This window comes from Quercus lobata, chromosome 11, assembly GCF_001633185.2.
Source record: "Quercus lobata isolate SW786 chromosome 11, ValleyOak3.0 Primary Assembly, whole genome shotgun sequence".
Classification (NCBI taxonomy): Eukaryota; Viridiplantae; Streptophyta; class Magnoliopsida; order Fagales; family Fagaceae; genus Quercus; species Quercus lobata.
In genome coordinates this window covers 23,608,350-23,622,118 of record NC_044914.1, presented here as the reverse complement: position 1 = coordinate 23,622,118, position 13,769 = coordinate 23,608,350, and the positions used below count along the sequence as shown (strand labels likewise).

The window sequence follows — 13,769 nt, the reverse complement described above, 5'->3', positions numbered from 1 at the left end:
TACAATGAAATGGCCAAGTTCTTTGTACTTGGATTGATTTATAGTTTTGGATTGATTTATGACTATTATGCTACTATTTTAAAGTTGAGTATGGACATTTTTAGTAATGTTCACTTTCATTAAGTGTTGTTTCTTTTACATGTACACATGGTGTTTGATGAAATTTCTTATGAGTTCTAGAAGCCATAATACATGGAGAGTCGTAAGGAGGAAGATAGGTAAGAAATGTGATGCTCTATTGTTGATCTAATCAAGGTAAGTTGTGTTTGATTCTTATTACTATTGTTAATGATACACCATATATTGAATATTTGCTTTGTACAATTTGCTGTTTTGTGCTGATATCCTAAGTGCTGGTGTTGTTTGGAATTTAATTTATCTGTAATTAATTGTATTAGAGTGTACTTATACAAGTTATATATTTTCTAAATTATGATCTCAAGTATTTGGTTATCACGATATCTCATTGTACGTGATAGATTTTATTGCTTTGGTATATAATTTATACCTTGATATTGGTTTTTTTTTTTTTTTTTTTTTTTTTTTTTTTTTTTTTTTTTTTAATGTTAGGGAAGTTGTGTCAATTGATTGACATGTTATTATCAACAAATGCACGGGTTAGCGACTAGTTTTAAAGAATAGCTATTCATAAGGAATTACTATTCCTTGTAATAAAAATATAACCAAACTATTGAATAACTAAACAATAGTAATAACTATTACATTACAGTGTCTATTACAGTCTACCAACCGTGCCCTTAGTGTAGATCATTTTTAAATTTTTCTTTAGGTAGGGAGTGCTTTAACTTTATCTTCATATTGCATTGATTTTTATTTACAAAAATCTATCCTCATAAAAGCCTCAATTTGTTAACTAATCTGTATTAAAAAAAAAAAAAAAAAAAAGAACAAGTTAAAATTACTTTTTTGACACTTTTCATTGAAGCTGGATGTAAAAAATTTGTATAAACTAATAAAGCATTCACATTCTCTTACATACTTTTGGGTTTATCTTCGATGGATGTACTTTTGTTTTATAAAAGCCCAACTCTTCCCCATGAGCAGTTGTGCTTTAAATTGTGCTTGTGTCACTTTCATGTAAAATTATTTCATGCTAAATATTTTATTATTGTTGATGTATGCTTTCCTTGGTTACATAATTTAATGGGATAGACTAAGGCTGTGTTTGGTTGCTGGAAATCGTTTTCCGGAAAATACATATTTTCCGGAAATGCTAATTTCCGGAAAAGGAAAATGTATTTGGGTGTTTGGCTGTTTCGGAAATCGTTTTACGGAAAATCAATTCCGGTGTTTGATTCGTCCAAATATTTTACGGAAATCGTTTTACGGAAATTTAATTCCGGTGTTTGATTCGTCCAAATATTTTACGGAAAATACTTTACGGAAAATACTTTACGGAAAACGTTTTCCCATGTTTGGTTCGGAAAATACTTTACGGAAAATAATTTGGATCAACATAATCGAGCTGGAGTTAGAGCTTAAAAATAACTAGTTTGAAACTATATTTTACTCTTTATAGATAAAATTCAAGAACCTGCATTCCCTATACATATCTGTAACAATACTTTACGGAAAATTATAACATCAAACATAATCATTCGAATATACCCATAATATTTATATAAAAACCCATAATATTTATATAAAAACAGCCACATCAATCGTTCACCATTGGCATTACACCTCAATGGCATACAAAAATGATACCTATTTGTGGTATCTGAACAGTACAAATACATAATTTGGGCAATTATATCGTCCCAATAATACAAAAGAGTACATATATAATACATTGATAGGTCAATATTAATACTACAACATAAGTTAATTCCTAAATCTACCATCACAGTCAACATGAAATAAGCAAATCAAATTTGTGAGAAAAAATAACCATCTAACCATAGCTTCCTCAACCTAGCATTCTTGGCTAAAAATCCACGTGCCGTCTTCTCATTCTCACAAAGATGGTCGAAGGCAGTAGCGAGCATATCTTCGCTATATCCCTCCGCCATCATAGCCATTACCTCATTATACAAAGTTGTATAATCTACCGGGCCCCGATTAATTTCTTTCAGAGTGCCAGCTATTTCCTTCAGCTGATCAGACAGATCAGTCAGCACACTATCATCAACAGTAGAAGCTGCACGCCCTCTTTTGCGGGACTTGGAAATTCCCGACCCAGTGGTGGATGATTCATTTGCGTTCTTCCCCTTTTCAACCACACATTCCTCCACATTATCTGCGACAAAGTCTGCACTATCCCCATCATCCCCATTATCTGGCTCATTTTCGATATCCACTCCGGACTTAGCAAAGCCACCTGTGGCTGTGTCCTTTCCCACCACAATCGCTAATTCATCGTAAAACTCAATTTTTTTGTTCAGATACTCGGCATGCTTCCGATGTGCCTGTAAGGGAGAAAAGAACGTATATAACAATGCAATAATAACTTCTCTCATAAATTCAATATAAAAGACTATGCACACTTTCCCAACATAGACACATATACACATATATTATTATCTATATTAAGAAAATATAGTTGGAAGCCATACCATAACTTCTTCTTGGTATGTTTTTGCGTCACAAGTTATCATTTTCAGATTTTCGTCCCAACCGAATCCACTCTTCCTTCTAAGCTCTTGAATAGTTGACCACATGGACCTTAGAGTCCGCATCCGGTTCTCCACAAATACAGGGTGGCACTCAACCCCGAAATGGGCCGTTATCTCCTTGGCTACAAGAGCAAAGAAGCCGGCCCTAAAAGTATTAGAGGGCTTATTGCCCTTTCCAGCCTCCTCTGTAAGTATCTTTAGCATCATCTCATGCATAGGTGGCAGCCACCTAAATTGCTTGCCGCCACCAACTTTTTCTTTCCCCTTTGACATTACTACATATGAAAATAGTATAGTCAGAGTAGCATTTAGTAATTACGCTCGGAACATGAATAACAAATCAAACACACATACAACCACGCTTATGAATGTGTACAACAGAATGGAACATGCTAACTATGGAAATGACAATGTAATACCATCAAATAACAATGTAATGCTAAAAATTCTTTTTCATTACATCACCAAAAGTCTATATTACATACATTGTCTTTACAAAAAAACAACAAGGAAAAACACATTACAATCATAGAAATCTAAATAAAATACTACTCTTCACTCCTGATATAATCAGACCACATGGCTTGGCATATCTCATCTCTCTTAGCATTCCATGATCTACTATCTTCGACGGACTCCCGATGGGATTGTGTTTCTTGTTGGTGGTCACTAAGCTCTACTTGGTTCATTGCATCTTCCATAATATGGTCATTTGGTTCAACCCCCATAATGTGATTATGAACCACACAACACGCTAACACTACTTTCACTTGGGTTGGGAAAGACCAATATGGTTCTGCATCCAACACTCGAAAACGTTTTTTCACCACTCCAAACCCTCGCTCAATGGTAGTTCTCAATGAAGAGTGTTGGAGGTTGAACAATTCTTGCGCATTCTCAGGAGGACGATCACTAAACTCTTTCAAGTGATATCGTACACTCCGATACGGTGACAATATTCCATTTTTATTACCATACCCAGCATCACCAAGATAAAATTTACCTACATATATTAAAAAAAAAAAAACCAAATCACTACTATGTTTAGGAAAACACATAATATTTATTAAACTAACAAACCAAAAGGGTGAAGTAATCGTGTAATACCATTGGGAATTGAAAATCCCCCTGGCCTAGCAAATGCATCATTTAATACACGTGAATCATGTGCACTGCCTTCCCATCCAGCCAACACATAGGTGAACTTTAAGTCAAAACTAATGGCAGCTAACACATTTTGCGTGGTTCCATCTTTGCGACCACGAAATCTTCCTTGTATTTCAGGTGGCACAGATGCACGAACATGTGTACCATCTATTGCTCCAACACAATCCTAATTTTCGACAAACATAATGGTTTAAAATTACATAAATCTTCACAATTTACAAAAACACACAAGTCACAATATTTACCTTAAAATATGGGTAAAACCTTCTGCTATTCCTTATCTCTGGAGGTGTATCTTCGCTACGCAGTCTTATTAGAGCTCTATATAATTTCAGGACCCCCCTAAGGACAATCTTGAAGTATCTATGAACAGTCTCAGTTGATCTATAGATCCGACTACCCATTACACGAAACCTCACATTATGACCAATAATGTGCAAGAAAATGAACACTTGCTCCGTAACAGACATGTGAACAGTCGGACGTAAGTGCTCCCCCTCAGTGAGGATGTGACATAAGTGGTGGAAAGCTATAGGCTTCATCCTAAGTTGATTCACACAATGTCTCTCACTTCCATGCAAAACACTATTTATGTATTCCTCTCTCTCGGTGGCATGGTTAACATAAGGCGCCCTAGGCAGTTCTCTACGTCTACGTCGTAATTTCTTTAACAATGCAACCCCCACAAGGAGGACAGATGCAACTGAGGCAAGAATTGCGGCTTTGGTTTTTTTCTTCATCTACCAAAATCACAAACATTGTAGTTTAAGAGGTATGTAAACAAGTATGGTATTGATTACACCATAAATAAATTCAGCCACAAACATATAACATCCAAACCATCACATTGCATTCTATTTACACTATACCAATACCATCACATTGATAACTACACATTGATATCGCACAATACCATCACATTACATTCTATTTATAATCACCTATATACCCAAAACACCTTCAATGAAGTTGTAAACACACACATATTGGTCTGCAAGAACATAATTACACGAAGCATGGGTGAAGGCCCAAAATTTCTACACATAACCCATAACCGAATTCTAATAAAAATAACAGCAAAAACCAATCATGCATAACCAGTCAAGCCCCAAAATTCTAAAAAAAAATTTCAGACCACAAACCAATTGGGAATAACCTGCAATCAGAAAAGCCCCAAAATTGATATATGCATCACCCATAATTACACAGTTTCATAAACAATGGATAATTAAAAAAGTTGATAAATATCCTGCAATCAGAAAAGCCCCAAAATTTCATATACATAATTCACAAATACACAGTTTAATCGACAATGGATAATTGAAAAAAATTAATAAATAACCTGCAATCAGAAAAGTCCCAAAATTTTGATATACATTACCCACAAATACACAGTTTATAAACAATGTATAATACAAAAATTAATAGATAAAAACATGTAAATAATTATATAAATATTTATATAAATAAACAACTAAATAAATATATATATATATATATTTCAGAGATCGGATCGGGAGGATGGCTGGACCGGTGAGGTGAGTGGATCGGAGGTGAGTGAGTGTGTGGATCGGAGCTGTGTGGATCGGACTGAGAAATGAAATGAGAGAGTGTGGATCGGAGAAATAAGGGTGATCGGACAGAGAAATGAGCGGATCGGACTGAGAAATGGAAAAGGGCAACTCACCGTGCGTGGAGAGGATCAGCTGCGTGAGGGAGATGGGCTTGAGCGTTTGGCGTGAGGGAGATGGTGGAGCTCGGTGTGTGGATCGGGGCTTGGAGGTCGGAGCTTGGAGCTTCTTCGCTCGGTGTGTGGATCGGGGCTTGGAGCTCGGAGCTTGGAGCTTCTTCGCTCGGTGTGTGGATCGAAGCTTGGAGCTTGGAGCTTCTTCGCTCGGTGTGTGGATCGGGGCTTGGAGCTCGGAGCTTGGAGCTTCGTCGCTCGGTGTGTGGATCGAAGCTTGGAGAGCTCTGTGTGTGTCGAGTGCGTGTGAGAGAGCAGAATGGAAAATGTTTGAAGTGAAAATGAGGACTGAAATGATTTTCCGCCCCAGAAGCCTTATTTTACGGTCAAACTGAAAATATTTTCAGTTTGACCTAATTTTCCTAACCTACCAAACACGCTATTTTCCGGAAAAGGATTTCTGAATTCCGTTTGAAGTCAAAACAAACGGAGCCTAATATGTAATTCATACGCTGCTATGGACTCACCAATAATTTACTAATGTCATATTAGTCAAACACTACATAGAAGCCTTGATGCATCCAGAAAGCTCAAACAAGAATAAAATTATTTGCAATATAGATATGATCAGAACATAGGGAATAGGCTAAGCAGTGTTTTAGACATTCAGAGAAATTTTTCTATGGACAGAGGTCCTACTAATTAAGAGCAAAATTTTTAATCCTCATGTATTTCCCAAGGTAAATATCCTTAGTTATAGCCTTAAAATGAGATTCTATATCCTTAATCCTTCCTGTATGACATATATCTAGAATATCTCTCTGAAAGAATATATACAAGTTAGCTACTCTTGCTAACTTTTCCATACAGTAACCATTGAAGCTTTTCACATGCTCTCACTGCTAAGTTCACCATTCATTTGGAGACTTTCACATCAGTAATTTGATAGTCCAATCCAATCCAATCCAAGTTGTCTTGTGATGTAAGAGCAGCTCAAAATTATTTCCCATATATATGCTTCTAGAAAAGGCAAGTATATATCCTCAAGTGGATATTAATTGCTTAGTCATGAATGGCTACTGATGGTTATCATGTTATATCGTAGTGTTCAGTCCACATACTATGGCATAATAATGAAAGATGTTTTCAGCCATTATATTCACATGGAGGATATCTGCATCATTTCTAGGGTCCGTTTAGATTGAACTTATTTTTACTGAAACTGAAAACTGAAACTGAAAACACTGTAGCAAAATAATTTTTAAATATATGAATAATGTCGTGCACTACAACAAACTTTAGTTATTTCAACCCTCTTTTATCGAGGGTTTACTAAAATCTGTGGATACAACCTACAAATACAAATGCGGTAGGATATGTGTTACTTTATTTCAAAAATTATTTAGACCCTCAAAATAAATTAAAACACCCTTGAAATAGGTGTGACAAAAAAAAACGCGTCAGTTTTTTCAGCCCACAACCCTTGATAAAAAATTACAAAATTTTCAGCCCTTGAAAAAAGCCCACAACAAAATTTTCATCCCTTGAAAAAGCCCAACAAAATTTAAAAACATAGCCCAAACGTAACCAACAAACAGAGCTCTTATCACTCTTTTGTTGATAGCCTGAAACTGAGAAATCTCACAGAGCGTGTGGAGATCTCATAGAGCTCGACGATCATGGAGATCTCATCGAGCTCGACGATCATCGATTAGGTACGATCGCACAGCTCCGATTAGGTACGATCTCGGTTTTGTGACTCTTCCTCTCTCTTGGCGCTGTGTTTCTCAGCTCCGGTTAGGTACAAATCACAAACCCTAATTTCGTCTTGATTTTTTTGTTTTTTTGGTTTACCCACACTTTTTCATTGATTTCCCCATGATTTCACATTTCTCAGAAAACTGAGCTCATCATCGATTTCCCTATTTCGATTTCTAATTGTTCGACCTTTGCAATTTCATTATTCGATTTCAAATCATAATCTCTGTTTCCTTTACAGTTTTCATACAAATATTGATTGAGTTTTTTTAGACACTCTCTAAGACTTGATTTATTATGTTTGTGTATTCAAATTTAGTTTTCTTTCTCTCTGTGTGTGTGTGTTTATTTCAATCTGCATCGCCCAACTTGTTGGCTTTGGTGGTGAGTGTTGACTTTGAACTGTATGGATCTACTGGTATCATTGTTAGCTATTGGGAATTTGTGTTTGGTAGTAGAGGAATATTAGTAGTGCTTAAAGCTTACTTGTGTTTATAGTGAAATAGTAGTATTTTAACAATTCCAGAGTGGAGTTACCCTAAAACTTTGGAGACTCAGAGAACCTTAATTTGTAATTTACTATTTTAAACATTGTGTTTGGGATGATGGGTTTATTGGAATGCTATCAGTTTTATTTTTTATGGTAATTTGGAATGGACACAGGTTTTTGTTTAGATAACAGAATGGTTGAGGCAAATTTAGTTTTATTTCTTGTTTATTTTTTTTTTCCAATGCTTTGGTTCATATTTTATGGTTGAAAAGGATGGGCTCCAATAGAATTATAAATATATCTGTTTGATAGGCTATTCGGACGCTGATCTCAAAGGGTGCTAGATTTGGTTCCAATCCTGTTCTTTCAACCTGCCTCTGCATTTTCTTCCCAAACGTGATTTTAAATATAGCAAAAAGGTAACAATTCTCCTTTATTTATTTATTTTGGGTTAAGTAAAATGTGTAACAGCAAAGCTATATAAATGGCATGCCTTTTTATCAATTTTATTTATATTAACCATCTTGTTTTTGTCTAGTTTTCAAATTTCTTAGAATTTTGGCCCTGTTTCTGAATCATGGTGTTTGAATTTAACAATTTAGCATGGTGTTTGAATTTGTGTTGTTACTGTCACTAGTTTTTTTTTTCTTTTTAAGAAACAATCATGCACACACAAGAGAGGAATAATGAAATTATTGTTGCGTAGTTTTGTTATATATAGAATTTTTGTTTGATGAATTATGTGTTAACAATTTAGCATGGTGTTTGACTGGGTTTTAAGAGAAGCAAATGGTGCAGCCCACTGCTTAGGAACTGCTTAGCAACAGTAGATATCAGATTTCCTTTATCAAGGTAGGGAGTGAAAACATATTAGCAGATGCTAGGACAATGAATGAGATAAAGAAGAAGGATGTGCTGGCTTATGATGTAGTATAAAATGAGGCTTATGGTGTACAGTATTTCAAATCTTTGTCTGATGCCGGACAGTTAGGATAAGGCTGGCTTCATTACTTAGTATGGTGCATACTGTAATTACTTCTTTGATTAGGATCTCAACTTTTTGGGATTCCACTGCTTTTACTTCTTTGATTATTTTATACGGCCTCATATTCTCCTAAACCCCATTCTAAGCTATTACCTCAACTAATTGCTCTTACTGTGCATTTTGAGGTTATAATGAGTGAATATAGAGAAACTACAATAGGGCTTTGGCCTAGGATAGAGAATTTGGCAATGAACATTTTCATATTGAAAGGTTTGAGCACATTTTTGTTTTGTTCATAAATTTAACCTTCAAAGTTTTCTTCCACAGGACCATTGAATAAACACTATTATCACAAAAATGGTGATCAAGAATGAAATTGTTAAGCTTTAAATTTTGGAATATGTAATAGTGCAGTGTGATTATTCTTGTAAATCAGAGTTCAAGCAATACAAATATATTTTCAAAGAAGGGTTACTTAGTCTTAATTGCTTTACCAAACAGAGAAACAGAGGATGCTTGCTTTAGAGATAGCCTTGTGGGTGCTGGTTTTCTATATGTCTCGGATCAGATTTCTCTAGCATGTTAGTCTATTAGCCAGTGGTGTATATCAAAATACTTGGTAGACATCCAAGGAGTAATTCAAGAACTTTCAACAAGATTTATATTTCTAGGAAGTATTCTTTGTAAATTTCATGTTCAATGTGAACATTGTGTGGGTTGGTCGGATCTTCTTGGCTGGAAATTCAAGATTTATTGAGGATGAAGATGATATGTCAGGATTTTTAATGTTGGACCCTTAACAAATGAAAGTCTTCTATGTTCTAAGTTCCCAACAGTATCAAACTCCACATTCACTCAATTTGTGGTAATCAACAAAAAGCCTTGAGTTCGTAGTAATCATAATATGGAGCAGAACCCTCAAACTGATTAGTACAAATGCAAAACAAAGCTTCTCACTATGGTTGAACTGCCTCCAGCTTTCAACCATATTCACCTTCATCATGTGAAATCCAACAAAGATCAGGAACATATCCATTTTCTTTGATTGTGGACAACAAAGAATTTAAATTTGCATAAATTTTGTCTGATTGAAGGTGTGACATGTCTCCAGCAGTAAAATAGTGGACCTGACTGCTAACAACAATCCAACTAATTCCTGGAGGCTTATTTAAACCCTTCTCTTTGAGCCCTGTTCTTATTTGTCTAACTTCCAACCAATGTCCTGCCGCAGCATAGATGTTAGATAGCAAAACATAATTCCCTGGATTCATAGGTTCTAATTCAACGAGTTTTTCAAAAATGTTTTCAGCTAGCTTAGTGCTGTAATTAAGCCTCTTTCTGGGATTTTGGGAGAAAAGGCGGGCAAATTGGGGGGGACCAGGAAGTCTCTTTCTTTTTTATGCCTGGCTGTCTGTCAGTGTCTATTACTTATTAAGCCATTTTCTGATTGTCAACACTCTTAACTCCCAAACTCAATTCCGAAAAGCGAAAACCAACCCCCTTTGATCAATTATTATTATTATTATTAGGCCTTCTCTTCTCCTCAAAATTATTATTAAGACTACACACAGTACAGATCTCCTTTAATTTTTGGGGTCTGGATTACAGGTCTTTCCGATTTTCCTCTGCCTCGCTCAGATCCATATCCATATCCAAAAAAGAAAAAAGGTCAGTCACTACACTCACTTTTCGTCATCTCATCCATATAGCTACTGTGCTTTTGCTGCCTATGAAAATTTTAATAATACCCAACCCAGCTATGCTCTATCAATTATCATAACAAGTAGCTGAAATTATAATTGTTTAGATGCTATTGATGTAAAATTTGAGGACATGACATGCTTTGTTCATCTTCTAGATCAAAGTAATTAATGCGCTAGTGATAGAAACTGAGTTGAGGGAACATAAATAGATAGAGAAATACATACTTGAGCACAGATTTTTCTATCCAATGTATATATTGCTTTTATCATAATCTAGAGGAGAAATTATGGAATGCTAGACCCTAACATTACAGTTTGTTAGAAATTATGGAATGCCTGACTTTATACGTTAAACTAGTTGATACTTTTTATTAGATTGTTTCTGGTTCCTCTTGTATCATATCCTTAGAGCTTAAGATCATCAAGTACTTTGAAATATAATGTCCACTGGATTTATATAATGTCTCAAACTCTACATTGAAATATTCTTTTATGCAGGCTTTTCCACTGGATTTAGTACTCTTTTCCGGTTGAGGACAACTTAAGGTGTGTCCCTCATTGAAGATTTTAAAAAAAAATTAATCCAACTTTAGATGGAACGGAATTGGGTAAAGCTCAGGAATAGAGCTCTTCTTGAGTATAGACTAGGAATTAAAGACTTCCTTGATTTTGCGTTTGAGCATACAACAATGGGGGATAAAATTTAGTGTCCGTGTAAGAAATGCAATAACTACTTTGCAAAGACTAGAGATGATGTTGAGGCTGATTTGCTTACTATTGGTATTCTCCCAAGTTATACTCATTGGTTTAGACATGGTGAGGAGAGACATTTTCAAACATGTGATAGTTTGGATAGTGATGATGAGTCAGACGGGGATGGCTTGAGTGAGATGGTGGAAGATTATTGTGCAGCCTTTAATGCAGCCAGTTGTGCAGCTGGAGATTCGAGTGGTGACAGTACTCCTGAAGAGCCTAATGATGATGCAGCTAACTTTTTTCTGAAACTAGGAGATAATGAGCAGAAACTTTTTCTAGATTGCAAGTATACAAAACTGTCTTTCATTGTGAAGTTACTTCATATTAAATGCCTTAGTGGTTGGACAAACAAATCGTTTACTCTGTTGCTTCAATTGTTGAATGATGCGCTTTCTAAAGTTATTGTAGAGTTGCCAGATTCATTATGAACAGAAACGCTTAGAATCTGAACAAAAACGAATAGAGGCTGATGTAGAGTTGAAAGAAGAAGTAAAGCACCTCAAAAGCATGCTCGAACAACAAGCTATTCAAATGGCAGCACAAAGAGCACATTATGACAATATGATGATGCAAATGTTGAGTTGTATCACCTCGCAATCAGCCCAATCTAGTAGTGATCGCTAAGGTATGAAGATCATCTCAAGCTAGTCACTGTTTTAGTTTGCTTTTGCAATCCTTATCTGATTTATATAACATCTAACTGACTGCTGGAACAAAAATGTGTACTGGATTGCTATTGTTAACAGCAAGTCAAATAATAATATGCATGACTTAATCTGATTTATATGCATGCTTTGGTTGGCACATTTCCATGATTTAGCTTGCAATTGGTCGGATTTGCTATGGCTTTATTCCCCCTAACAGATAATAGGCAACTACCAGAAATTCAAAATGAAAAGTGTGACAGAAAGAGGAATGACTAACCTGTGATAACCTTTGTGTGGGGTTGTGAACCTGAAAGTTTCCTGCTCTTTTTGTACTTAAACACAAGTAAATTTTCACTGTAAATTAAACATTTTCTTCTTTCTCCATGTTACTACAATAGTATTTTATCTTATAATTCAATATTTTGTGAATATTCTCTAAGCTCTATCTGTTTGGGTAGCAACTTACAAGCTAATGAGCAACGTGACATGCTCCATTCCTAAGTTTACTTGTGTTTCATCTGCAAAGGTTGTATTCCAATTTCTCTCTTAATGTGTTTTTTCCCGAACTTCTTTATTAGTGTGTTTCATACAAAAATACCTGCACATGCTACATGTTGTTCTCCCTTTTGAAAGCTTCCGTGAAATATTGTTCCAACTGAATTTGTTTCCTCATTGTACTAAGTGATATTAATAAGAAAGTGGAACCAATATGTTGTCACCTAATAGACAATGATTAAATTTCATAACCTAAACTTGCATTTTACAGATTTTTGATTTATAGAAATAACTCAAGGAAAACTTTGAGCTCTTGCTATTTGAAAGAATATAGCTTTCGTCTCCACTTTTCAAATTTTATGCACTTGATCTATAATAATTTTCTTGGTAGTGTGAGAATATAGTTAATGGGTTAGTCTAAAAGCTACCATGGATCAGTTCATTATTGCTTTTATCATTACAAATTTTAGTTGCTCTGTTGAGTTGTATCACCTCACAATCAGCCCAATCTAGTAGTGATCACTAAGGTATGAAGATCATCTCAAGCTAGTCATTGTTTTAGTACTATTGGATAAATTTGGAATGACTTGTTGAGCTATTGGTACTAGTTTGCTATGTGATATTCTGTTCCTTTAGTCTGATTGTGAAATTTTCATTTTTTTTTTTTTTTCAGGTGGCTTTGCTGTTAATTTGGGTTGCTGATATAAGGAAACATGTGAAGAATTTAGAATTTGGGAAGGGTCATGTATATAAAGCTGTGCATGTAACCGATTTTTATTTCCTTTCATCAACTTTGGCCTTATATAGGATGTATTAGGGTTTGTTCTGTTCACCTACTACCATGATAGATTGTGCAAAGAACCTTGTTTTTACAATTTAAAACTCTTGCCCCTGTTGACTATTGAATTAGATCATATAAATATTGATCGGGTTAATTTGACTTTTGGTATCATATAAATTCATACAATTATGAATTTTTGTGTATGTGTATGTATATATATATATATATATATATGTTTGTGCATGATTGTGGTTTTTTTTTATTTTTTTATTAAATAAAATAAAATCTTGTTTTGAGGGTCAAGAGACCCCTTAAATAACCTTATTTATCAAGGGTTGTAGATATAATTTTTTTAAACCTTGGTAAAAGGTTATTTAAGGGTCTCTTGACCCTCAAAATAAGATTAGAGCACTTATTTTAAGGGTCACGAAGGCCGTTAAAATTTCTTTTTCGACAGTATGTATTTCGAAGGTTCTCAAGGGTCAATTGGACTCTTAAAATAATTTTTTTCAACGGTTTTTAATACTTTTTTTAAGGGTTTTGACCCTTACTTTTTTTTAAGGGTTTTGACCCTTGAAAAAAGTCAAATTTGTTGTATTGGTGGGATCCATTTTTAAGGAAAAAGTTGTTGAAAAGTGGAATTTGTGGGTCCGTGAACAGTGCATAG

The 13,769-nt window shown here is 34.9% G+C and overlaps 1 protein-coding gene and 1 long non-coding RNA gene across 6 annotated transcripts; one reads left to right on the top strand and one right to left on the bottom strand.

The window, feature by feature from the left end:
• Positions 1–1,680: 1,680 nt before the first annotated feature.
• On the bottom strand, positions 1,681–5,970 carry LOC115967926 (putative nuclease HARBI1). Of its 4 annotated transcripts, XM_031087081.1 has the most exons (4): positions 4,049–4,406; positions 3,744–3,969; positions 2,577–3,639; positions 1,681–2,429 (listed from the first exon to the last, which is right to left on the bottom strand). In XM_031087081.1, the coding sequence occupies exons 3-4, from the start codon at positions 2,907–2,909 to the stop codon at positions 1,890–1,892; spliced, it is 873 nt and encodes a 290-aa protein (XP_030942941.1). In that variant the 5' UTR covers positions 2,910–3,639; positions 3,744–3,969; positions 4,049–4,406; the 3' UTR covers positions 1,681–1,889. The 4 variants fall into 4 exon arrangements, with proteins under 4 accessions (XP_030942941.1, XP_030942943.1, XP_030942942.1 ...); XM_031087083.1 differs by lacking the exons at positions 3,744–3,969; positions 4,049–4,406 and adding an exon at positions 5,491–5,970 and having other exon boundaries at positions 2,577–2,911; XM_031087082.1 differs by having other exon boundaries at positions 3,744–4,406.
• Positions 5,971–7,044: 1,074 nt separating this feature from the next.
• LOC115968154 lies at positions 7,045–13,297 on the top strand. 2 transcript variants are annotated; one of them, XR_004086678.1, is made up of 5 exons: positions 7,045–7,288; positions 8,048–8,154; positions 10,329–10,388; positions 10,922–11,804; positions 12,995–13,297. It is a non-coding gene; the product is annotated as an uncharacterized LOC115968154 (long non-coding RNA). The 2 variants fall into 2 exon arrangements; XR_004086679.1 differs by lacking the exon at positions 10,329–10,388 and having other exon boundaries at positions 7,047–7,288.
• Positions 13,298–13,769: the final 472 nt, after the last annotated feature.

Bases quoted from the DNA above. Each gene is read 5' to 3' on its own strand.
- LOC115967926 (XM_031087080.1), bottom strand. From the start codon at position 4,345: ATGAAGCCTATAGCTTTCCACCACTTATGTCACATCCTCACTGAGGGG. The intron at 3,970-4,048 runs GTAAATATTGTG...GTCGAAAATTAG, and splicing joins GGTTTTACCCATATTTTAAG to GATTGTGTTGGAGCAATAGA. The intron at 3,640-3,743 runs GTATTACACGAT...TAATATATGTAG, and splicing joins GGGATTTTCAATTCCCAATG to GTAAATTTTATCTTGGTGAT.